Source organism: Cricetulus griseus, chromosome 4, assembly GCF_003668045.3.
Source record: "Cricetulus griseus strain 17A/GY chromosome 4, alternate assembly CriGri-PICRH-1.0, whole genome shotgun sequence".
In the NCBI taxonomy this organism is placed as follows: domain Eukaryota; kingdom Metazoa; phylum Chordata; class Mammalia; order Rodentia; family Cricetidae; genus Cricetulus; species Cricetulus griseus.
Genome location: NC_048597.1, coordinates 97,244,762 through 97,271,437, shown reverse-complemented (window position 1 = coordinate 97,271,437; position 26,676 = coordinate 97,244,762). Strand labels below are relative to the sequence as shown.

At 47.2% G+C, this 26,676-nt stretch overlaps 2 protein-coding genes across 3 annotated transcripts in view; one reads left to right on the top strand and one right to left on the bottom strand.

Annotated features, from left to right (window-relative positions):
* The first annotated feature begins 16,116 nt into the window (after window positions 1-16,116).
* Window positions 16,117-20,585, top strand: Pebp1 (phosphatidylethanolamine binding protein 1). Its single transcript, XM_027414188.2, has 4 exons — window positions 16,117-16,303; window positions 17,006-17,115; window positions 17,433-17,533; window positions 19,740-20,585. Exons 1-4 carry the CDS (start codon window positions 16,169-16,171, stop codon window positions 19,955-19,957), a joined length of 564 nt encoding a protein of 187 aa, XP_027269989.1. The 5' UTR covers window positions 16,117-16,168; the 3' UTR covers window positions 19,958-20,585.
* A 4,888-nt stretch (window positions 20,586-25,473) lies between these two features.
* Window positions 25,474-26,676, bottom strand: part of Taok3 (TAO kinase 3) — a 162,544-nt gene continuing 161,341 nt past the window's right edge. For both annotated transcript variants that reach the window (XM_027414189.2, XM_027414190.2), the window contains one exon: window positions 25,474-26,089. In XM_027414189.2, the coding sequence (XP_027269990.1) occupies window positions 25,928-26,089 (162 nt within the window). In that variant the 3' untranslated portion in view covers window positions 25,474-25,927. The remainder of the gene's footprint in view (window positions 26,090-26,676) is intronic.

Here is a 26,676-nt window from a genome sequence, read left to right as displayed (position 1 = left end):
ATGTTGTGTTCTATCTCCCTGGGAAAAGTTTGTCACATTGTATGGACAGCCATAAGCAAGCCCTGCTGGCATGAGAAAGAGACTTCCAGGCTGTTGTCTCAGGTCAGGAGGGTGAAAAAGACGAAGAGGGCTTCTGATCTTCATTATCTGTTAGGCAGAGTTTCCCTATTTGTCTGCCTGTTGGAGATATGTCTAGCTCCTAGTCACTCATGTGCATTGAGCTACTTAGTCCTTGGATACCCAGAGAGGTGGATGTCTCCATTCCCACTTTCTAGAAGTAAATAGAAGGGTCATAATTTGAACCCGGGTCTCGGGCTGCTCCATCATTTTTGTTTTGTTTCTTGAGGTGCTGGCTGGGATAGATGCCAGGTACTATTGCATGCTAGGCAGGTGCTCTGCCACTGGGCCACACCCCTAGTGGTAGATGGGTGAGGGGGATGACCTGGGTTCTAGCTGCTTCCAAGTGATTGCATCAGCGGTCTGGGTCTTTGAAAACTCAGGCAAGCCATTTTTGTACCAACTGTTTCTGCCCTACTCCTGTCCCTGGAGGTGAGAGATGGGTCTTAGCAACAACCTAGTGGTGTTCTCTGGGGCTTTGGGGCTGGGGGTGAGGGAGCCAGTGGGGACCAGCCTGGGTTGAAACCTGCTGCAGCTGCAGCTGCCTGGATTCTGAAGAAACGAAAAGGCAGATAAACAGGCAAACCTCCAAGAAGAGGGACTGGCAGGGTAGGGCAGAAAACAGAGTTTTCAAATGAGCTTACTGTTTATAAGCCGAACCCAGCTTCTCTGGACCAGAGACCAGGACGGTGAAGTTCTGTGGGACTTGGAAAGAAGATCCACCCCCTAGAAAGTGAAATTGCCCCTCTCAGAGGGAACAGGAAGATGGCCATGGAAACAGAGCCAGGAGGCTGATGCTGAGAGGTGGATGAGGCAGGTACACTAACAGGTGAGAGCTGCCAAGCAGGTTCTGGGAGATAATAAGCCACACATATTAACAACCCCGTAAAGCGTCCTTTTTATCAGGATAACTCCAAGTAGCTCTCAGAAAAGAGTCCTGCTGGGAGCTAGACAGATACAAGCCTATTTGCATATATCTGCGACCAAGAAGGTTGTTGTTTTGCTAAGAACTGGGGCATGGAGCTTGACCTGTGTCTGAATTTGTGGAGGCAGAGAGAGCTGGGTGGGCTGGGGCTGCAGGTCAATGTTAGAGCACTTGGCTAGCCTTGGGTAATAGCCTCCAGTCATTAGGAGTTGCGTCAGGCTGCATTGGGCAGTAGCCCCATAACCAGCAAGAGTTCCTTGGCTCCAAGCTGACTGTTGAGCTCCACCTGCAGAAACAATATGGCCCTGTATGAAAAATGACCCACTCTGTTCCCAGTCAAACCACAGAAAAAAAAAGAGCTGTAACTTCCTGGAAGCTACCTAAGTATATGTAGCATGTCCCCCAGTCCCACTAAATTCACTCAGCCTTCATCCCTGGGAAATGTTAAGGCTCCTAGTGGTCCCAGTAATGCCTTCTCAGTCTGCCAGCTTCTCTGCCTCATTTTTCTTACATTCAGTATGGAAACCCAAGATCCTTTTAGGGTCTTCTGGGCAGAAAGCCCTCCTATCCTGGCATCATTTCTCTGAGGACATGGACATCCTCTAAGCTCGATATATAGACTAAACAGCCACCAGTCTGACCTGAGACCTCTGGTCTTTTGTGACCTCTGCCTCCAAAAGTAAGTAGTGCAAGCAAGTTCCATGGACAGAACTTTGGTTTCTGGGGCTTTATGGATGCCCTGTGTAAACCCAGCTTGACCACAACCCTCTTGTCTCTTCAGAGTGCCCCCATCCATCTTCTTCCGTCCCTTCCTCTGATCTCCTCCTCCCAAACCCTCTGACCTCCAGGCTGAGAGGCCTTTCATGGTTTGATACTGCCATCGCACACCTGAATTCTGCAGGACAAGGCAATACTCCCTCAGGGTCTGACTGAGAGGCGCCCAGACCAGACCCTCCGAAGCCCCAGGAGCTTCTCACTCCTCCAGATCAGAAAGTCTTGGTGGTTCTGGGAACCTCCCAGGTTTAACTGATTTTGTGAGTCTTATGAGCCTGGGCACTTTTTTTTTTCCATGTTTTCCCACCTGGGGGACGTCTCAGGCAGCAGGATAGGATTTTCCACAACTCCTGCACGTCATTTCAAATTTAAATCAAATCGTTAAAATGACTCTAAAAGTTCTTCTCCCCACCCTCCCACCCCTCTAACCCCCAACAGGTTTAGCTGTCCTGGAATTTGCTCTGTAGACCAGACTGGCCTTGAACTCAGAGATCCCACTGCCTCTGGCTCCTGAGTGTTGGGTTTAAAGGCATGTACCATTGCTGCCTGGCTAAAATTTGAAGATCTCACAGCCATAGACAATTTGTGCAAAAAAACAGGCAAATAGATGAAGTTTCTCCCCCAACGTACCCCCCCCAGCTCATTTAACTCTTTCCTCCCTGCCCCTCCAGTCCTATAACCTGGCCCTATACCGTAGGTTTCTACTGCATCTCTAAGCCTGTATCCCCAGAGATAGCATGGTATTTTTGTTCTTAGGACATCTCTACCTTATGCGTTTGTTTCTGCCCAACCTACTCTTACTTTTATTTCTTATCTGCTATTCATTGGCTTTTCAGGTTGTCTGCCCCATCTACAAACAAACACAAAATGCTTATGGAGATGTAGATCGCTGTGTTTAGTCTATGTTTTTGAGTATGGATAATAATGAAAAATTATCACATATTGTTTTTCTTTGATGCAAAGCTGTTTCTAGAGATGGGATTTGGCCTGCATGCTTCAGCCCCAAGCATGTTTGTTTCATGGTTTCCTCCAAGGTTGCCTTCCTAGGTCAGGTTGACTCCCTGACTCTGTGACCGGGAAAAGGAGAACAAGACACCCCAGGGAAAAAGCCATTATGTGCTTGAGAACAGCTAAGAGGGAAACTATTTCTAATAGAAACTACTCTTGTTTATCTCATGGTATAAAGGTGTTTGTAATAAAAACCAGTTAATAGGGTGCTCACACATGAAAAGGATAAATGGGACTCTATCTAAAATCTCTCAATAGCAACTCCAACATCATAGTTTTGTTTTGTTTTTTCAAGACAGGGTTTCTCTGTGTAGCCCTGGCTGTCCTGGAACTTGCTCTATAGATCAGGCTGGCCTTACACTCAAGAGATCCATGTGCCTCTGCCTCCTAATTGCTAGGATTAAAGGTTTGCACCACCACTGCCCAGTCTGCAATATCATAGTTTTAACAGGGCTCCCTCAGCTAAATTATTAGATGTAAACATAAATTTAATAAAGATTATGATAAAAAACTCTACATGATACATAAACTATAAAGTCTGTCTTATGTTTTCTGTAGGGTTTACCTGGACTTTCAGGGCCTAATGGTTTTTCAGTATGTACAAAGATGTTTATTAATTTACTGTGTCACTCAGTGTATGTAATCTGGATTCAGCCTCCTTTTGTTAAGGTGGTATTGCACAATATCTTCTAAATTGAATATTTGCCATCTTCTGAACTCCAGCTATTCCTGCTTAAAATAATTACAGTTGGGCTTGTTAAATGTTAATGCTTCCTCGACAGGCGTTGGTGGTGCATGCCTTTAAACCCAGCACTCGGGAGGCAGAGGCAGAGGATCTCTATGAGTTCGAGACCAGCCTGGTCTACCAGAGCTAGTTCCAGGACAGCCTCCAAAGCCACAGAGAAACCCTGCCTCAAAAAAAAAAAAATGTTAATGCTTCTTCAAGAAAGGGGGACATAGATAAGGACATCACCTGGCCACAGCTCCTAGCCACTTGTATGCAGTTAGCCCCTCATTACATGGCACCTCAAGATTTTCTCAGTGTACAGGCTTAGGTCTAAAAGTGGAGATGAGATCTACTTATACAACAACAAGAAAGCTGCTTGTTGTTGTCGTCAATATATATATGGTTTAATGTCCCAGATACTGCCTATCACCTCTCCTTTGAAAAAAATTAGCCGGTGGTGGTGGTGCACAACCTGTAATTCAGCACTCAGGAGGCAGAGGCAGATGATTCTCTGAGTTTGAGGCCAGCCTGGTCTACACAGTAAGTTCCAGGACTGCCAGGGTGACAGAGAAACCCGTCTCAAAAAAACAAAACAAAACAAAACAAAACAAAAAAACAATAGACAGGCAGACAGACAAATAGACATAAAAGTAACAAACTAATCATTTGTGGTGGAATTAACCATGTGCACCACCAACAACTGGCTCAAAATTGTAACTTTTAAGGCTCAAAATCTTTAACGGGATAAAACTACAAAATCCTAATCTTGTAAGAGTTACTAACTTGTTGTAAACTGTTAAAAATAATTAGGACATAAAAGTTAATATCAGTCACCTTATAAATGATCAATTTTTGTTTTTCAAGACAGGGGTTTCTCTGTGGCTTTAGAGGCTGTCCTGGAATTAGCTCTTGTAGACAAGGCTGGTCTGAAACTCAACAAAGATCGCCTGCCTCTGCTTCCCGAGTGCTGGGATTAAAGGCGTTTGCCACCACAGCCTGGCAAGTATTTAACTTTTTTTTATAAAGATTTTTATGTATTTACTTATTATGTATACAACATTCTGCTTCCATGTATATCTGCACACCAGAAGAGGGCACCAGATCTCACAATGGACGGTTGGGAGCCACCATGTGGTTGCTGGGAATTGAACTCAGGACCTCTGGAAGAGCAATCGGTGCTCTTAACCTCTGAGCCATCTCTCCAGCCCTATACCTGGTTTTTCTAATATACCAGATTTTGAATACTATTTTATATTAAGCAAGTTTACTTTAAACTTGTTTTGAGTTATTTACTTCAGGCTTAACTTTGATAGTGACAGCATATACAGAAGACTATATAATGGGAGATGTAAATTGACCCCTCCTCCAAGCTTGTCCCAGTAAATCAATTACATCTGTACTTAACATAGCTAACATAACATGGATGGGACAGGGTCCTACCAGAAAAAAAACAAAAAACAAGCCGGGCATTGGTGGTACACACCTTTAGTCCCAGCACTTGGGAGGCAGAGGCAGGTGGATCTCTGTGAGTTCGAGGCCAGTCTGGTCTACCAAGCAAGTTCCAGGATAGGCTCCAAAACAATACAGAGAAACCCGGCTAGAGAAACCCCGTCTGGAAAAACCAAAACCAACCAACCAAACAAACAAACAAAAACACCAAAAAAACCAAAACCACATGCTAGCATCATTACAGGACAAGGATAACCTGCCAGAGGCCTGTTGCTCCTGTCTCCAGCTGTGTAAGCCAAACCAAAAAGAACTACCTCCTAGTCTACAGTGAAGATAATTACTCCACAGGTCTCACGTGGCAGGGGTAGGGGTGGATTCTCTTGCCTAGTGAAGGGTCTCAGAATCTGCACCCACATCCCAAATGCCTCAAGCGATACAGAGACAAATAGCAATTACTCTGACCTCAGTATCTCCCGAACTGACATCTGAGGATGCTGTAAACAGGGGAGCCTGGAATCTAAGGCTTCCACCGGGCTGGAGTGGGACCTGCATGCTGCTTCAGTTAGCCATGCCCTTTGCCCTGGCTTTCAATTCTTCCTCTTAGCAAGAGCTAACTCCAGAGTCCACATTCTAACCACCAATGTTCCCTGATTAAAGCAGGCTGCCAGACACAGTCACCAGCCTCACAGCTTTGGAAGATTATTCAGGATATCCAAGTGGTATCTTTGAAAACTTTGTTTAACAGTAATGCTCTGGCATCTTGCTCCTCCAGCAGCTACATGGTGTTCCTCTGACTCCACCTTCTTTCTCTCAGTATCTCTGTTTGGATTTCCTGCGTAGTAATAGTCTGCCTGGCTCTTGGTCAAATCAGCTTCTTTATTAACCAATGGTAATAAAACATATTCACATCCCACATTACCTGATGTTAACCTTGGCCTCCACATGCCCACATCCCTCATAGCACATGCTATAGTTTGGGTGTATCCCCAAAAGTTTGTATCCTGAAACCTTAATTCCTAGTGTTGTTTTTTTTTATGGGAGGGGCTAAGGTCACTAGAGTAGCTAAGTCATGTTCTAGGCAGGGATACCCAGCTTGAGAGTGGTTGTTATACAATGAGTCTATTGTGTGTACACTCTCCCTCCCTACTCCATTCTTTCCTCCCTCTCCCTGTCAGGCATAAGGCCCAAGCTGGCTTGAACTAGCTATGTAGTAGGAGGTGACCTTGAACTATGCTCCTCTTGCCCCTAACTCTTCCCTGCTGGAACTGCTGAACCTCCACACCCAGTTGCTACAGTGCCAGGCCACACCCCTCAGTCCCGCTTTTACCCTTTCACACACACAGTCACTTCCCTCCAGCTTTCCAAGACATGACAGAGTATAGAAGCCTCTGGAAGCTGACCCATGTCTTTAAAAAAAAGATACACTTACAACATACATTTTAAGAAGCTTAAAAAACACCCAAGAAACAACAAAATAACTAAAGCCAGTCCTTGCAGCTCTAAGCTGGAATCATAAACACATTGTTTCAGCTGGATATGATGCACACACTCTCCAGGGCTTGGGAGGTTGAGGCAGGAGGATCAGGAATTTGAAGCCAACACAAGCTACTTAACCAGTTTCAAAAAAAAAAAAAAAAAGTATTGCAGTTTTCTTTGTTTGTTCTGATAAACATTATGACCAAAGACAAACTGGGGAGAAAGGATTTCTTTCAGCTTACACTTTGAAGTCCATCGCCGAAAGAAACCAAAGCAGGAACTTGCAAAAGAAACCAGGGGATACTGCTTAGTGGCTTTGTCTAGGCCCACTGTCTAGAGATGGCACCGCCCACTGTGGGCTGAGCACCCCCATATCAATTAGCAATCAAGAAAATGCTCCACAGACGTGCCTACGTGCCGTAGGGTGGAGGCAATTCCTCAGGTGAAAGCGCCTTTTCTCAGGTTTGAGGTGTGTGAAGTCGACAACCAAGTCTAGCTGTTAGAGAAGGGGAGAAAAGAAAACGAAATAACTCACCATCTTACTTACAAACTTGGTCACCAGGTGGCGCTCTCAGCCCTGCTCGGACTCTGGATCCCCCAGCCAAGGCCATCTAGATAACAGTAATCATAACAAGATGCTTGAAACGCAAAGGAGAAGGCCCAGAGTTACTAAACATCTCATTCAAGGTCACAGCTCATGGGAAAAGCCAAGACTCAACCACAGCCCGGGTCCTGATTGCTCTCCCTCTCCCTCTCCCTTTCCCTCTCTCTCTTCCTTTCTTTTTTTAGTTGGGTTTCTCTGTAGTTCTGGTTGTCCTGGAACTAGCTCTATATAGATCAGGCTGGTCTAGAACTCACAGAGATCCGACTTCCTCTGCCTCCCGAGTGCTGAGATTAAAGGCGTGCGCCACCACTGCCCCAGCACAACTTCCTCTTATAAAAACTGACTGTGGTCCTAAATTAACAAGGTTTGAGTGTGGAGGTCAGAAGACAACTTGCAAGAGTCAGTTTTCTCCACGTGGGAGTGAAGCCCTGGGGATTGAACTAGGCTGTCAGGCTTAGCTGCAAGTCTGTTCATCTCCAAGCCGTCTTGATGGTCCTATCCTGCCATGTTGGTTGCTGTTGCGTGGGCCAGCTGGTGTTTTGTGAAGGCTACATACTTTCACCCAGTGGGCGTTTAAACTCTTTCCTGTTTTTTAGTCCCCGGGGGTAGAGGAACAGCACAGGTTCTGGAGCCTCTTGGGGTTTCTTGGTGGACTCCAAGTGTGGAGAGGGAAAAAGAGAACCAACTTAGTCTCTCCTAGATTCGCTCAACGAAATCACAGCTGTGGCTGAACGGGCAGCAGCTCTCCCCGCCCCACGCACAATCAACGCGGACATTACCCGCAAGTGGAGATCCCCCAGCCTCCGACTTCAGCAGCCACCAAAGTGGGGGGTTGTCTTCCTAGTGCTTCTGACCTTCCTACACCCTCTCCTCTTCTGGCTCAGTTCATTCACAGACCGCTACTGCAATGACTCCTTTATCATGAAGAATATAATAGAGGAACAATGACCCTTAGAAGCAGAGTCCCGTGAGGCAAGGAACCAGTGCAGAACTCCCATGCCTCCCTAGGTGCCACCCCAGGTCAGCTTGTCTCAGTCCCTCTGAGCTGTGCCTCTGCTGGTTACTTTTTTTTCATTTTTATTTTTTTGAGAAAGTTTCTGTACACACAATCAATTACCCTCCACCTCTTTCCCCTCCACAGGGAGCCAAGGGTGAAAGTCCTCACCTTCTAACATTCCTTTGGTCTCTCTGGCTTCCACACTAAATTACCCAGCCAGCCAACTCAAAAAAATAAATAAATAAAAAATAAAAAAAAAGTCTCCCTCTGAGAGCCCAATGATCCCAGGAATTATGGGACAAAGGCCAAATATCTTTTTCACAATGTGGCAGAGGTGGACTCAGATGAGATGTTACCCGGCACAAGCATGCATGTGGGGAGTTGCTGCCAATTGCTCCCTGAAAGATTTCAGACCAGCAGCTGTGTGTAAGCTGAGCCTTTCCCCACATGCCTAGAAGTGCCCTAAAAGACCTAAAAGCCCAGGGATGCAGCTCAGCAGGCAGAATGCTTGCTGTTAGCCTGCACCACATCCTGGCTTCCACCCCCAGCCGGGTGTAATGGGGCACCTCTGACCCCAGCACTGTATAATCGGGGTTTAATGTGCACCTATCACTTGATAGCTATGACTATGCGCTTTGCAGGGGGCGGGTAGGAGGATCTGAAGGTCAGGGTCATCTTGGCTACATACCAAGTCCAGGGATAAAGTATGTCTCAAAACAACAACAAAAAGAGCTGGTTATGTAGCCAATCTGGTAAAGACACTGCTGACTCCTGAGTCTGACAACCTGATTGGATCCTAGAAACCTTCTTGTTGGAAGATAACTCATTCCTAAAAGTTGTCCTCTGACTTCTCTACAAGCACCATGATGCAGATGTGTTCAAGTTCACCCAGGCACGCCGCGCGCGCGCGCGCGCGCACACACACACACACACACACACACACACAGATAAATGAAGAAATGTAACAATATTAAAAAAAATAAAAAAATTTCAAATGTAGGCCAGGTATGGTGACACACACCTTTAATCCTAGCACTCTGGAGGCAGAGGCAGGTGGGTCTGCGTGAGTTCAAAGCCAGTGAAGCTATATAGTGAGATTGTTTCAAACTGAACCCCACCCCACCCCAAATAAAAAGAAAAAAAAAGAAAAGAAAATCCAAACACACAAATAAATAATCTAATTAAAACCCACCTTCCTCTTGATCACTCCAACCTGAAAATTAATTATATGGAAGAAAATGATAATTGGATTATTAGTTTAAATAGGTATATTATTGGAATTAATCATACCTGTTTCTTTTTTGCCTTTGGCATATAGATACTAGAATTTTAAATTAATTAAATGGAGTGCCAGAGACAAAATCCAGGCCATCACAGATGCTGAGCAAGTCTTGTACCACTGAGCTACCACCAGTACTAGACTGGAGATTCTAATGTCTGAGTTTCTTTTCTCTCTCTCTCTCTCTCTCTCTCTCTCTCTCTCTCTCTCTCTCTCTCCCTTTTATTTGAGACAGGGTTTGCATACATAACTCTGGCTGTCCTGGGACTCATGTGCCACCACCGCCTGGCTCTGTGAGGTCCCTTACTTCTCTTTGAATGTGGAAGGGGAGTAGCGCAAGGAAAGGACAGATGATTTAAGTAGTTTGAGAGACTTCACTTCGTTTGCCATTAACACTGACATTAGGCCCAAAAATCGACATGAAATGACATCCCTGTTGTTCTCCGAGAGACCTCTTGACTGCATCATGCATGCCTAATTTGCTCACGAGAAAAGTAAAGATTTTACTTCTAATCTGCCTGTGTCTGTGTAGTGCAGGTGCCCAGGAAGGCCCCAACAGAGCAAGGTGCCAGGCCCTCTGGAGTAGGGGTTAGAGGGGGCTATTAGCCACCTGATGTGGGTGCTGGGTCCTCTAGAAAAGCAGCTTGCACTCTTAACAGCCTAGTCATCTCCTTAGGCCCCCAGAGAGGATTATGTGGAAACCTTCCCTCTCTCTGTGACAACCTTCCTCCCACTGTGAAACATGGAAATGGCCCCTCCCCCAGTCACCAATTAGTTGTGTCTAGTGCGGTGGTTCTCAACCTGTGGGTGCAATCGACCCTTTGGAGGGGGTCTTACATCAGATACCCTGCATACCAGATATTTATGTTACGATTCATAACAGTAGCAAAATTACAGTTATGAAGTAGCAACACAATAACTTAATGGTTGCAGGAGTCACCACAACACCGGAAACTGCATTAAAGGGTCATAGTGTTAGGAAGGCTGAGAACCACTGAACTCTACACTAGCACATAATCATGAATGAACTTGTTTGACTGCAGACCAGGCTAACAAGAGCAAAAGCCTCTTCCCACATACTCACACGGGTCCACTGAGGACTTTGTCACCACTCTGAGGAACTGACTTGGCACTCTCAAGTGTTTCCCAAAGTCCCTGTTTACTCACCTTCAACTTCTGGATGGATTTTAATGACAGCGTCCTCTCCCCAGTTCAAACCGGTCTGAGAGGTCGGAGTAAATACAAGGTTTCTGTGGTTTGATAATTCCAGCTGCTTTAATTTCCGGAGGACACAAAGTGTTCTAGCAAATTCATAAGGTTTTCATATGTACAGATGGAGTTTGTTTTAATTAAGTGACTGATACAGTACACAATTTTTCTTGACCGTGCATCTGTGCACGATGTTCACTGATATGGCATGCATTTTTGCCCCTTCAATTGAAAGGGATGTTTGCAATGGTGTGGGCATTGTTCATACTCCAGAAGCTGTAAAGGCCAGAGAATAGCCAGCCATGGTCACTATTATAACAGTGGCCTGGCCTGATGCTCCGTATCTACTATCCCTGCAATCTGGAGACTGAGGCAGGGGGATTGTGAGATCTAGGTCAGCCTGGGCTAGACTGCAAGACTATACTTTTCAAAACCAAAAAGATCCAAAACAGTGACCAGTAAGATGGATCAATGTGGCTGCCCTTGGCCACCACTAAGTCCGAGTATCAGGAGAAAGCCTGGAGATTTGGATGAACCACAAGACGCCTGGTCCACTTTCTGAGAGAATGTCTCTCATTTTTATTGTGGAGCAGCCTTATATACAAACTTACAAAAACCCCAGGTCAAAAGGTTCACAATAGGATCCTAGTGGGGTGAGGTCAGGAAAAGAGGAGGTACCGACCGTTATGCTGGAAAACAACTCTTAGAGACCCGGTGGGGGCTGGGTCCCAACAGATCAAGACTGCTAAACCTGATAATCTGTGTTTGATTCCCGGGACCCATAGGGCGAAAGAACAGAACAAACTCCTGCAGGTTGTTCCCTGACCACTCCCCACCTGCTCACCATAAATAAATGTAACTTTAAAAACCCAAAGAGGCCGGGTGTTGGTGGTGCACGCCTTTAATCCCAGCACTCGGGAGGCAGAGGCAGGTGGATCTCTGTGAGTTCGAGCCCAGCCTGGTCTACACAGTGAGCTCCAGGCCAGCCATGCTACACAGTGAGACCTTGTCCACAGGAGTGGGGGGGGGGTGTTGGGACATAGAAGCCTTCCATCTGTGGCTGCAGGTGGCAGTGGTGCTCTTGCTCATCTATAGTTGTGAAAGAAAATCACTACAAACTTTGAGTCTGGAGACAACACAGATTTGTCACCTCTCAGTATCTATGGCTCAACCTGTGGCTCAACCTTTGGGGTTGAACTAACTTTTCACAGGGATTACCTGGAACCATCGGAAAACACGGCTACTTACTATAAGATTCTAAACTAGCAAAATTACAGTTATGAAGTAGCAATAAAAATAATTTTATGGTTGGGGGTCGCCACAACACTGGGAACTGTATTAAAGGGTCGCACAGCGTTAGGAAGGCTGAGAACCAAGCTCTAAGGGGTCACCTGAGGGTGGGACTGCACTCAGGACAGAGCTGAGCTGTGTGGTATCTGAACAAGCAACTAAACACAAGAAGGATGGAGAGTTCAAGGGCAACCTCAGCTACTGTGGTAGTTTGAATGTAACTGGACCCCATAAGCTCATAGGGTGTGGCACTATTAGGAGGTATGACTTTGTTGTAATAGGTATGGCTTTGTTGGAGGAAGTGTGTCTCTGTGGGGGTAGGCTTTGAGTCTTTTATGCTTAAGCCATGCCCAGTGTTTCAGACTACTTCCTGTTACCTGCAGATGAAGATGTAGGACTCTCAACTCCTTCTCCAGCGCCCGTGTCTGCCTGCACACCATGTTGCTCCATGATTTATAATGGACTGAGCCTCTGAACTGTAAGCCACCCCAGTTACATGTTTTTCCTTTATAAGAGTTGCTGTGGTCATGGTGTCTCTTCACAGCAATAAAAACCCTGACTAAGATATCTATGTAGCTGGTTGAAGGCCAGCCTGGGCTATATAAGATCTTGTCTCAAAAAGAAACATTCCCTGACTCTTCCAAGGAATTTTCTTCTTCTTCTTCTTCTTCTTCTTCTTCTTCTTCTTCTTCTTCTTCTTCTTCTTCTTCTTCTCTCTCTCTCTCTCTCTCTCTCTCTCTCTCTCTCTCTCTCTCTCTCTCTCTTCACACAGGGTTTCTCTGTGGCTTTGGAGGCTGTCCTGGAACTAGCTCTTGTGGACCAGGCTGGTCTCTAACTCACAGATATCCACCTGCCTCTGCCTCCTGAGTACTGGGACTAAAGGTGTACACCACCACTGCCCGAGTTTTCAAGGAATTTTTTAAGGTGCCAGTAGGAGGTGTGTGTTTCAGCAGCTTTGAGATTATTAAGGACATACACACTTGCACACGCACACACAAACACCACATGCACACACACACACACACACACACACAGAGAGAGAGAGAGAGAGAGAGAGAGAGAGAGAGAGAGAGTAATTCCAAGAAATGGAAATCCAGGAGACCAGACAATTTCCAAACTACATCTCAGTCTGGGTCTTTAGCCAGCAGCCAGCTCCTATGTGTCCTGGGACCACAGTGGATCGTTACCCTCTGACCCTCACAGCTTCTGACTGCAGACCACAGCCACAGGACACAGAGCTTTGATGTTCTTTATGCCCTCTTGAAGTCCATAATTGGCTAGAACTTGCTATGCTTCAAAGATGACCTTGAACTTCTGACCTTCCTGACCCCACCACCTGAGTTCTTGGATCTCTGATGTGCACCACTATATCCAGTTTATGCTGTGGGTATTCCAGCCACATCCCGGGCCCATAGTTTTTATCTGAATATTTTACCTGTGTGTGTGAGCACTAGTTCCAGCACCTACATGAGTTTATGTGCACGCTGTGCATGCAGGAGCCTGTAAAGGCCATAAGAGGGCATCAGATCTCCTAGAACTGGAGTTACAGGCAGTTGTGAGCAGCCATTGGGCTGCTGGGAACCAAACCTAAATCATCTACAGGAGAATCAAGTGAGCGCACCAGCAAGCTGACTTCCCCAGGTCCCACAATCATTTTTATCTTAAATGTCTCCCAGAGGCCAGTGTGCTACTGGAATTGCAGCCCATAAAACTACTGGAGGTGGGAGAACACATAGATCCCAGTTAAACCTTTTTTCTTTATAAGTTGACTGTGTCGGGCATCTGTTACAGTAGCACTCAACTGACTGACACCATACAAGATCGTATTCTGACCAAATCAGCAAGCACTGAGAGTCTGTGCTTGCACAGGGAGCTCCATAGATCCCCCACAGCAGCATCTTAACCTGCAGGGTTAGGGCATGTCTCTGATTCTGAGGAAGGAGGAGGCTTTCCAGACATTTGCAGGGACAGCCAGCTCCTTAATTCAGGCTGTCACTTAATTGATGGTCTCTCTGTTCCAGATCCTGGAGACATCTCAAGCCACTCTTTGCCCACAGCAGGCTGCATGGCTGGCATCTCTTCTTAGCTGGGTTTAGGGCTTTGACAATTTCCTGAGCCATGGAATGAGGAGGGGAAGAAGAAGCCTAGATCTCCAACCATTGACTTGCGATCACACTGTTTGGGATTCATTGACACCAGGCAGCCAGGAAATTGCTTTAAAAATGCACATTTTAGGGGCCAGAAAGATGGCTGGCAGTTAGAGCAGGGCACTAGCTGCTCTTACAGAGGGTCTGAGTTCAGTTTGCAGCTCCCATTTTAGAGGCTTACAACTGCCTGTAACTCCAGTTCCAGGGACTCTGCTGCCCTATTCTGCCTTCCTCAGCCATCACATATGTACTCGTGTGCTGTCTTAGTCGGGGTTTCTATTGCTGTGAAGAGACACCATGACCGCAGCAACTCTTATAAGGAAACATTGAATTAGGGTGGCTCACTTAGAGTTTCAGAGGTTCAGTCCATTATCATTATGCCAGGGAGCCTGGTGGTGTGCAGTGTGCAGGCAGACATGGTGCTGGCTACATCTTGATCTGAAGGCAACAGGAAATGGACTGAGACAGTGGGCAGTATCCTGAGCCTAGGAAACCTCAGAGCCAGCCCCCACAGTGACACACTTCCTCCAATAAGGCCATACTCACTCCAACAAAGGCACACCTCCTAATAGTGCCACTCCCTATGAAATTATGGGGGCCAGTTATATGCAAACTACCACAAGTGTTCAAAGTCGAGTTCTCAAAGAGAGTGTGAGAGATAATATTGATTGTCAAGATGACAAGATTTAGAATGACGAAGGAGTCAAACCTCTGAGTATGTTTGTAAAGAAGCTTCTAGACTGGGTGAAGTGAGGTGGGAAGACCCACATTAACTGTGGGTGCATCATCCAATGGATTGGTGTCCTGGACTTCATAAAAATGAGATATCGAGCTGAGTACCAGCATTCATCTCTCTCTGTTTCCTGAGTACAGGTGCAACGTGATGAATGCCTCGTCACCATGCCTTTCTGCCTTTCTACTCTCAAGCTTCTAGCCAAAATTAACCCTCCCTTTTTTACTGTGCACTTGGGCACTTTGTTGCAGCATGAGAGAAAGGTAACTAAGAGAAAAAAAAATGTAGACAGTATGTGCATTTTCATGTGTGGAGTATATGTTGCATGAGTTTCTTGTTTAAAATTTTAATTTATTTTTTAATCTTTCTTATATAGGAGCCACGTGAGCCCACAGATCCTGCCACCCCATCCAGGAGGCACTGCTCTTAAATGAGAGGGTCTCCTTCCACAATTTTCCTCTGACCTCTATACTCAGACCTGTGACAAGAATGTTCAATACTCCACTCCTAGCCTCCCGCCCCACCCCCGCCCTTACTCCTCTCAGTCCACACTGTTAATGCCGCTTTCCATTTTTCTCTTTCAGGACCCCTGGAATGACCTGGGAGCCACCCAGGGAATAGCCACATTCCGAGGCTATCTGATTGGCAACCTGAATTCAATTTTGTCTTATAAAGTCACTCTGTCCCTAGGAGAACGTTCCGGTCTGAGAAAAGCAGTCGCCATCTTCACAAGCTCAGCTGCTGCTACGGTCAATAAGGGGCTAGTGGACTGCTGGCTGTCTCATAGGAGGCAGAGGTCGTTGAAGCATCAACTGAGATCCAGTCACTCCTCCCAGCTATTTGTATACAATTCTGATCTAACTTGCAGGCATACCGGCTGGAAGGTTTATTAAAGAATTGTTCCAGTGTGGGCATTGGTGGAGCCATGTGCTGGGTGCAGAACTTTCAGTCTGGTGCTTTGTGGTCACCCGCATTCTGCAGAGAAGCCCAACAAATTTATTGATTTCCCCCGGGGTTGAACTTTGGTGGCATTAAAAAAAAAAAAAAAAAAAAAAAAAAAAAAAAAAAAAAAAAACGTTTAAAACAACAAAAGATAATGTAGGGAAGAAATGGCGCTCTTTTAAGAAACTCAAGAGAAAAAGCAAGGCCTTATCACTGGGAATTTCGAAATGGGGCAGAGAGTCTTCTAAGCAAAGAAGCCGCAAATAATAATCTAAACTGTAGTATTGAATCAGTATCCCTGCAGGCACTGGAGCGGGAAGGCGTGCCCTCACCCTGGCGCTTGGACCGCCCAGCTGCGGTTCAGCCAATCAGAGGGCGAGGAGGGGCGCGGTCTGGCTTGCGATTGGCCGAGCGGCGGCAGATAATTGCGCAAGCGTCCTGGGTTCGCGGCACTCGGAATCAGCGCGTGTGTGCACTCCCTTGTTGTCGCCATGCCTGCCGACATCAGCCAGTGGTCCGGGCCGCTGAGCCTGCAGGAGGTGGACGAGCGTCCCCAGCACGCGCTGCGGGTCGCCTACGCCGGGGTGGAGGTGGACGAGCTGGGCAAAGTGCTGACGCCCACCCAGGTACCGCGCAGGCCTGAGGGCGGGGGAGGCCCGGGAGCAGCGGGATGGAGCAGGCCTCGCACCCAGGGCCTTCCGGCTCAGCTTCTGCAGCTCCAACTGCGCCACACGAGTCCCACCCGACCGCCGGAGGAATCTTATGTAACCTTTTTTAATGGTTCAGAACTTGCAGCTACAACCCCCCCCCCCCCCGCCCCCAAGCGAGCGGCCTACACTTTGCAGGGCTCCAGGCCCAGCGCCTTCCCATTACAGTCCATTTTGCTGTTGCGGGTGGTTGGAATGCTGAAGCCCAAGAGCGGCTCCAGGCTCAGAGAAAGTAGGTCTAACCCCTCTCTTTTTGTATTTAGAGTTCAGGGTTTGGGACGGTGACTTGGAAGTTTCCGTCGGAGGCCTGGCCGGTTTCCGTTGTCCCAAACTGTGCATGTCCTTGGGCGCTCTCGTTTTCTGGGCTCTTGAACTAGTTCAGTGTAGGCAGATTACACATCAGCTGGCCACTATATTGAAAGGCATGGTGCTCAGGACCCAAATAAGGTTGTGGAGAAAGTCCTGGTGCCACGGTTGGACACTTGTCCCACCATTTAGGCTGGTCTCGAACTCACAGAGATCCACCTGCCTCTGCCTCTTCGAGTGCTGGGACTAAAGGCGTGCACCACCACCGCCTGGCCATTTCTGAATTTTTAACCTCAAACTGGTTCCTTCCTACAGGTTAAGAATAGGCCCAGCAGCATTTCATGGGATGGTCTTGACCCAGGGAAACTCTACACCCTGGTCCTCACAGACCCTGACGCTCCCAGCAGGAAGGACCCCAAATTCAGGCAAGTTGGGAAAAAGATGGTGACAGGCTGTCATGCAGGTGTGACCTGTTTAGTGGAAGTCCCTTGCTAGACAGGAACACATAGATCTCCTGGGATTATTACAGCATGGTTTGTAGTGATGGGAGGATGCCTGCCTGAGCCACAGCCTCAGCCTCAGCCTCATAAATGGAGTTCTCTTTCTCTTGGTGTATAGCCCTCACACTTGTGTATGCTTTCCCACTGTATCCTCTGCCATTGTAGCCCAGCATGGAGTCGGTGCTCGGTGCACACCTGTCACCTGGTGCTCACAGTCCCTTGTTCTCTCTCTCTCTTTTCAGGGAGTGGCACCATTTTCTGGTGGTCAACATGAAGGGCAATGACATTAGCAGTGGCAAGGTTCTCTCAGATTACGTGGGCTCTGGGCCTCCCAGTGGCACAGGTCAGTAAAGTCTGCTTCAGGGGAAGGGTGTGAGGGGAGACCCCGTGAGGGTTGGGCTGGCCCAGGGGGGCTCCCTTAGGCCCAGTTTATTTCCACGTCTTACCCTGCGGGAGACACAAGCCTGCTTGCTTTCCCCTTCTGGCGAGTCCTTCCCTGTGTAGTCATCAATCTGTAGGATTGTGGGGGTTCTGATGGGGTGGGCCCTCTGTAGTCCCTTCTTGGACAACTAGAGAGTTATATCAGTATATGTTTTTTGGGGGTCCTGAAAAATCAAAGCCGGGGCCCTCTGACACTTCATAAGCTCTCTGTCACTGGGCTGTTAAATGTCTTTAACAAGCAGGGGTGCAGAGAGCAGGCAGTGCTGTGGGGCTTGGAGTGAGGTTCTGGGGGGATGTATGTGGGGCAAAGGAAGTTTAGCCCCTCTGGTCTCTGTCTCAGCTCCGCTTTGTTGATCTTGGGAGTTTCTGATCCTATAAACAGGAAAGGATCACCATTTTCATACAAATGCTCAAAGACTGCCTGGTATATCTCTTTATAACTCTCCCTTTCTCCCCAAAATGTGGTTGGGTTGAAAAGATTTGTAGTGAGCCACGTTGAAGACCTGTGCACACATATGCACACATGCTATCATGACCCACATTGAACACACACTGTGTTTTGTGTTTACATGGACAGTGTGAGTCAGTGAGAGTCAACTCCAACATTGAAACTCCCCAAGTCCCACAAGAACCCCTGGAGCTGGTGGGAGACACAGTTACTGCCTGTTGCTTGTTACATGGTGTTCCCATTCACTGGAACACGGCCCCGGGGATGACGGGTGATGCATGGCAGAATGTGAACTTTTGTGCATTGTTCTGCCCTGAGAACTCAGTGGAATAATGAGTACCCATAAGGACAAGGACCGTTGCTCGTGACTCACAGTGTGGCTGCAGGCCCAGAAACTTCCAGGTGGTTTAAAGGCCTCTTGCATGTTCATAACAGGAGAGTAAAGAAACAAATTTCCTGGGGACTAAGGTCCTCCAGGGCACTTACAAAAGCAGGTGATTTAATTATAGCTGGGAGACGCTGGGGAGTAAAGTGAGTCTCTCGGGTAGGAGCTGTGTTCTGTTTCGAAGACTAGAAACCCCAGCAGCTCTCCTGGGTTTTAAAGGTATAGTTTGCACAATAAACTGATGGGTTGTGAAGTCCCAGGCAGAGGATTTGAGGCACACACATCTGGACACTCCAGAAGGATGGAGCCTCTTCCTGTCACCCCAAAAGTTTTAGAGGTGGCCTTGTTCCTGTGGCTCCCCAGAGCATGTTCTGCCACCTGCCTCTATGGGTTGCTTTGGCCACCATGTTGCCATTGGGCAGAGTGTGAGGGGTGTGTTACCTGTGAATGGCCTTTGTGTGGGAGTCATCAGGTTCTGGTTTCTAGTTCATTTCCTTTTGTTAATTAGTGTTCCTGTGACTGTGTGCCTCGTGGTTCAGCCTTCGTCTTGCTGGGCACTTAGGCTGTGTGTTGTGAACAGAGCCACTGTGTGCCTTCTGGCTGCTTCTCCTTGGCAGGGGTTTCCATTGCTTCTGGGTAGATGCTCCAGGTCTAAGAGTTGCTCTAGAGACTCCAAAATGGATGTTCTACACCCTGATCAGCTTGTATGAGGCTTTTGTGTGTGAAATCCTTGCAGGTCACTGATGCTTTTGTGACAAGTGGCATACCGGTCATTCCTTGTCAGCATTCTGATGGACGATGGCCACTTCTCTTCACCATCCTCATACTTGTAAATAGCTTTTTAAGAAGTGGCTAGCCGGGCGTTGGTGGCACACGCCTTTAATCCCAGCACTCGGGAGGCAGAGGCAGTCGGATCTCTGTGAGTTCAAGGCCAGCCTGGTCTCCAGAGCGAGTGCCAGGATAGGCTCCAAAGCTACACAGAGAAACCCTGTCTCAAAAAACCAAAGGAAAAAATAAAAGTGGCTAAAACCATGGGAGTTTGACATAGTTTCGTGTAGCCCAGGCTAGCCTTGAACTTTTGGTGTACCTAAGAATACGCCTGAACTTCTGATCCACGTGCCAGGGTTACTGGTGTTCCCCACTACACTTCGTTTATGTTGTGCTGAGTAGAAAACCAAGCCGGGGATTTGTGCATGTTAGGCTAGAGTACACCCTACAGGGGCACATCCCCCAGCCCCAAACTTACTGTCTGGTGATGCTTGCCTATCCCTGCAGGCCTCCACCGCTACGTCTGGCTGGTGTATGAGCAGGACAAACCACTGAACTGTGATGAACCCATCCTCAGCAACAGGTCAGGAGATCACCGTGGCAAGTTCAAAGTGGCAGCCTTCCGCAAGAAGTATCACCTGGGAGCCCCCGTGGCGGGCACCTGTTACCAGGCAGAGTGGGACGACTATGTGCCCAAGCTGTATGAGCAGCTCTCCGGGAAGTAGGGGAGCCGTGGAGACTGGTGGTCCTGGGGACCCCCCCCACAGTGTTATCAAGTTGTTCAAAGCATGCTGTTTCTTCTCCTTTCCTTCCTACCCCCTCGCAGGGAGTTCTGAGCTAGGATAGAAGTTTAGGGTGATTTCCCACTGCCCATCCTTATGATTCTAATAATTGCATCCCAGTTTGTTTGCTCAAACTTAGGCTCCATCTGGGGGTGTTTGGTGTTCTGATGGAGTCCTCGAATTGTTAATTTAAGAAGCACAACTCTGAAAAGTAAGGTACCCTGCCAAGAGCAGGTCCCCTGGGACGAGGGCTAGTGTCTGTACGTGGTTTGACAAGGACTCCATCTAGAACCAGGCACGGTGGCATCTTCTGAGATGGTTTTTAAGAGTCCTACCACCCAACTGAGACAACCCAAGGCTTCCATCTCAGTCAAGTCCTGATAGTCAGGCGGCTGCATAGGTGTTGATGTCCTGTAACCCTAAAGAACAGGGCTTCTGTGCTGAGGCATGGCCATGGAGAGAGGGGCTAAGTCTTGCTTTTCAGTAGTGTGAGCAAAAGTCACTGGAGTTGCTGGGTGTGTTAATCTTGTCTATTCATCGTCAAATAAAACTAAAAGGCAATGGATTCGGACATGCAAGTATTTTCCTTACTGTGTCTGGGTTTCACACATGGGTAAAGTCAGAGCCCTCTAAGGCATGCAGCCATGCCATCCCCTCCCCCCTCAGGTGCTTATAAAGGGAGGGCAGTGGAAGCAGTGCTCGCAGAGTCAGTGGCGGCTCATGCCTTTTGTCCTAGCACTTGTGAGGCAGAGGCAGGTGGATCTCTGAGTTCTAGGCCAGCCTCATTATCTCCATAGTGAGACCCTGTCTCAACAAGAACAAAAAAAACAAACTCCCAGGTTTCAGGCTGGCCTGGGAATGGTAGATCAGACCTGTAACCCCAGCATTTGGGAGACTGAGGCAGGAGGATTGTGTGAGCTTGGGGACAGCTTGGGTTACATAAAAAATAATAAAGGTCACGAAGATGACTCAGCAGGCAAAAGCACTTGTCACCAACCTTGATGTCCCGAGTAGGACCCAGATGGTGAAAGGAGAAACCTGACTACTGCAAGTTGTAGTCTTACTTCAGTCACAAACCTTGGCACAAGGACACCCAAACACAAATAAATGTAATTGTAAAAACTATTTCAAGGCTTGCTTCAGGCCAGGAAGCACCTTTACTTTCGACAAGTTCTTCCTTGTCAAATACCGTGCTGGTTTTGTACTCTTGTGACACCTGACCAGCAGGAAAAGCATAGTTAGGCGGCCCGGGCTCTGGTTGGGGGACTGTAAAGGGGGTTTACATCCTAGCAGGGCAGACAGCATGAAGCTGCAATCAACTGGGCCCTTGGCCCATTTCCTCCAGCCAGAAACTTAAAAAGTGTTCACAGCCCTCTAAAGCGGCACTGCCACCTGGGAAAATAATTCTGCGAGAAGCTGATCAAATTCATAACAGCCCTATTGCATCCTTTGGTGCCAGGGATGGGACACAGGACCCCCTTGTACTACCCACATCTCCCACAAGCCTTCCCCTTTGGTGGTGAAAGGCTGTGTTAGTGTCTTGGAAATGCATACTCCTGCTGGGTTATTCACAGAGGGGTCAAAGAGGAGCAGGTGGAGGAGGCTCCCAGCTCCTGCCTAATGACAGAAGGTTCTTGTCGCTGCCATTTGGGTTCATGGGGTTAGACCTCCTCTTTACTGTGTTATTGTATGGCCTTATAATATACCACAGGCTGGCCTTGAACTCACAATTCTGCCTCTGCCTCCCTGGGTTTCTGGAATTACAGACATGTGCTACCTAGCCCACCTCCTGGTACTTTATTGGGCAAATGTTGAGAACATGGCCTGGTGGGTAAATTAAGATAAGTAGATTTTGTGGAAAGCATTTTTTAAAAAGTAATAATCAGGGCAAAGTCTTCTGCTTCCTTGTCTAAACAGGTGTAGACTTGGGCCAGCAATATGGCTTAGTGGGTAAAGTCACCAAATCCGACTCTGGAGGACACCCACACTGGAAGGAAAGAACTGACCCTCACTGTTGTCCTCTGACCCCCATGTGTGAGGTGTGGCACACATGGGCATGCAAACATAAACAAAATAAGAAATGTAATAAATGGGGCTGGAGAGATCCCTCGGTGGTTAAGAGCACTGGCTGCTCTTTCAGAGGTCTTGAGTTCAATTCCCAGCGCCCACAGGACAGCTCACAATCCGATGCCCTCTTCTGGTCTGCAGGCATACAAGCACCTGTATGCATTAAAAAAAAAAAATCTAAAAAAAAAGACTGTACAGATGTAGAGATGGCTCAGAGATTAAGGGCACTGGCTGCTCTTCCAAAGGACATGGGTTCAATTCCCAACAACCATATGGGGCTCACAACCATCTGTAATGGGATCTGGTGCCCTCTTGTGATGTTCAGGGATACACACAGGCAGAACACTGCATACATAATAAATAAATCTTTTTTAAAAAAGAAATGTAATAAATGAGTAAATGGATCTAGTTGTCATATACGAACAAAGTCCATAGGTTCAAGGCCATTCCCTGATTACAGCCTTCCCAAGAGTGTAATATGAACACAAGAGGGTTAGTGACAACAGTTTGAGGGTACAGTCCATCATGGTGGGAAAGGCATGAAAGCAGGAGCTTGAAGCAGCTGTCATGTGACACCTGCCTTCAGGAAACAGATGAACACTGGTGCTCAGCTCACTTCCTCCTTTTTGTTCAGTTAAGGACTCTAGCCCGTGGCATGGTAACACCCACAATTAGGGTGGATGGTGTCACTTCAATTACATTAATCTAGATAAGCTCTCCCAGGCCTGTGCTTGTCCCTTACGATTTGACTCTAGATCCTATAATAATAATATTAGCTATCACCATAGGTGTCTCACAGTACAACAAGGCTCACAGCCCAGTATTACTTAAAATTTAATCCTGTTATTTCTGGTATGTTTGTGTGTATTCACACATGCATGCATAATGTGTGGGTGTGCACTACAGCATGTGTGTGGTCAGTGGACGACTTGTTCAGGTATTGAATTTACGGTCACCAGGTTTCCACAGCAAGCTCCTTCATTGCTGAGCCGTCTCGATGGCTCACAGCTGGCCCACAGCTCAGTAGTATTTCTAAGGTTGGAATCCGGGGACCTTCCTTGTAGGAGTGGGCTCTAGGGTTTGAACTCACATTATCAGGGTTTTACCCACTAATCCTTTTTTTTTTTTTTTTTTTTTTTTTGGTTTTTTGAGACAGGGTTTCTCTGTGGCTTTGGAGGCTGTCCTGGAACTAGCTCTTGTAGACCAGGCTGGTCTTGAACTCACAGAGATCCGCCTGACTCTGCCTCCCGAATGCTGGGATTAAAGGCGTGCGCCACCACCGCCTGGCCCATAAACCATTTTTTATAATCTTTTTTTAAATCTGAGGAGTTTACTGCATGCTGAAAGGGAGGACTCTGGCTCTCTGCCCCCTCCTTGTATTTCTTTTATTCCTGTTTTTTTGTTTGTTTGTCTTTTGTTTTGTTTTTCTGAAACAGGGTTTCTCTATGTAACAGCCTTGGCTGTCCTGGAACCCAGTGATCTGCCTGCCTCTGCCTCCTGAATGCTGGGATTAAGTGTGCTCCACCATACCAGGCTCCCTCAGTGCCAGTGTGTTGACCATAAACACTAACAGGTTGAGTGGTCTGGGAAGCTGGGCGGCTGTTACCATGGGCTTTATAGAGGAGTTAATCCATGTTAGTAACTATTTGTAATTTTACACTTTCAGATCTAGTTTGTCACAATGAAACCTACAGGTTACATATGTACTTGATAACTCTCCTGCTTTTAGGATCCAAGAATGGTTCTCAGGTCCTCATTTAAAAGAGCAGTGTGGGCAGGGGCTGGGGCTTGGTGATACAGTGCTTACCTAGTCCACAGGAGCTGAACTTAGTCCCCAGCCCTGCAGAATGGGAAACTGCATGTGACCTCAGCTTGGCTAAGCATGCCTCAGCAACCCAGCTCTCAGGTCATTAGGAAAACACAAAACAGGACGGGGTGTGACAGCACTCGCCTCTAATCCTCCCAGCACTTTAAAGAGGTGATGGGCCAGAGGCAGAAGGATCTCTGTGGGTTCGAGGGTCCAGCCCAATCTACATGGTATCAGAAAAACAAAACAAAACAAAACAACCCAATAAAGTGGGAAGACCAAAAACAACAACAAAAACCGTAGAGACAATAACAAGAAAGCAAAATCCAATTTGAGTACCTACGGCTTGCAGAGCTAAGATGATAGGTGTGAGACATCCAGGAAGTCTGTTTTTACTACATAGTTGCTCAAGTGAAAGGAGACCAAGAAGGGATGGGGTCTGCGCTACAGTGGGAGCGCTCCGGTACCTCCTCCATAGCTTGCTCTTCTTGGTGGGGTCCAGTCCTCTTGTCTGCGATCCTGTGTGGCTCGAGCTTCTAAGCTAGGGGCACCAAGACTGGGCCGGCTTCTGTGAGCATGCACACCTCCATCTCGTTCCAGAAGGAGAAACTGGAAGGTTCAGCTTTACCTTAGCATCCTTCTGGGAGGAAGCCCTGGAGCCCAGGTTCCAGGAGGGCTCAGCCCTTAGAGCCATTCCAGAGGCACCTAGAAGGGAAACCCTGCTACAAGAACACAGCCAGGCAATGTGACGAACACTTTTATTTACAAATATAATTAAAAGCCCTGACAGTTAATCATGCTCTTCCTTGGAACCTGAAAAATGTGGTTTTTTTTAAGTGTTTTTTTTTTTTTTAAGGTGCATGCAAAAGGAGTAAAGCCTTTTTTTCTTCATCATTTTTTATTGTAAGAAAATACACAGTTTGAAAGGATGAATAATGCAATATTTATGACCAAAGATAGGGGGAGCGGGGAGGGGAAGGAGAAATAAACAGAGATGATCGGACTGAAAAGACATTGAACTCCAGAGACTGAACCGGAAACCTCGGGGAGGTGGGTGTAGGTAGGGGGAGGAACAGGAGGAGGAAGTAAAAAAATTTTGATCAGAGAAACAGTTAAAATACAATATGAAAATAAGCAATTCCTCTCCTTAGATTCCCTCTATACACAAAATACATGATTTGCCAAAGCCCAATTTTGTGCTACTGGGATTCTGTGAGTTCCATAAGTGTATTCGCACCGTCCGCAACAGCAGAGGATGCCGGGATACAGTAGACCAGGCTGACGGCAAGGCAAACTCTTGCCGGCAGGCTCTTAAAAATCACAAGCTCTCTCCACCCCACCCACCCACCCCGGCCCCAAAATAGTAATAATATGTTACCACTTCATATGTACATCACAATTAGTTCCTGTAAAATGTATCAAATTTTCAATCTTTAATAAAACTTTGTTTTTTTAATTCCTGATGAATAAATACCAAAAAAATAAAATAAAATAAAATTATGCAGCAGCTGGTTAAGGTGTAAGGCTGCGGATTTTGTGTCTCTCTCCCCCTTGGCATGTATTATTTATTTAGTTTTCTTTAGGCTTTTTTTTTTTTTTTTTTTTTTTTTTGCTTTACTTTCACTGGTTGGTGACAATGAGGGATTGCTTAAAGCAATATCCATTTGTATTCCATCGCCGTTTGTTGGTTGACTGACTCTAGAACCACCTCCAAGGTTCTCAACAGAACATCCGTGAGCCACACCGGAACTTCAGTGTGGGTGGTGGACAGTAGGGGCGGCCAGGCCGGCCAGCACTGAACGTTGACACGGGGGAGGAAAGGGCCCCTGATGGAGTAAGAGTAAACAGGCACTAGTCCGACACGATGTCAGGAAGAGAGAGAGAGAGAAAGAGAGAGAGAGGGAGAGGGAGAGAGAAAGAGAGACTGTGAAGTGAGAGCAACGCCCGTTAAAATGGGGAATGTAGTTTTGCAGGGTCTGAATTTTTTTGTTTTCTTTTTTCATTTTTTTTTTTTTTGTAAATGGCAAAAAAATTTAATCTCATCTATAGTCCTCCTTAGGAAAATCTAATGTCACCAAATTCCCAAATCCCATTCTGAGGCTCTCCATGTCAAAAGTCTCCGTCTCTCGCTCTTGTCTTTCCAGGAGAATCTTGATTCTCTCGCTGCGTTCCTTCTGCAGGGCGGCAAGCTCCTCTTCAATCTACACCAAGCAGAGAACTGGGCCTCAGTGCCAAAGTTCCCCCCCCCCACAGCAATGAGGGAACCCCCCACGAATGCATGCCGAAGTGTGTGTACACAAACACCCACCCACCCACACATGCGCACATGAACGCTGGAGTGGGGAACAGCATAGACCTAATAGCCAAGAGCCCAGTAATAAATTGTCTTAGACTTGATCCACCATGTCTCAAACTTGCTAGGGCTGGGAGTGGGGCTTGGGTGGTGTGGTGGTGGTGTGGTGTGGCTGGGTGTGGGTAGGGTTGGGGTGGAGGTGGTAACGCTGTCTGAGCCTGGGTTTATTCAGGTCTGTGTTCTCCCTCGAGTATAATGAGCCTGTTGTGACTTTGTGGTGGGCCTGAGTGAGCCTCCTGCACTCTTAGGAATTCTATTCTGGAGCAGTGGCAGAAAGAGCAGGCTACTTGCTGCTGGGGAGACACAGAAAAATCGAGGGCAACAGGTTAAGCAGAGAGAGGTCACCAACTTGAGATGCTGTGCCCCGGTGTGTGGGGGCAGAATCAGTGTGTATACACATGCAAATGTATGCCAGCGGATGGAGCCCAGAGGTCC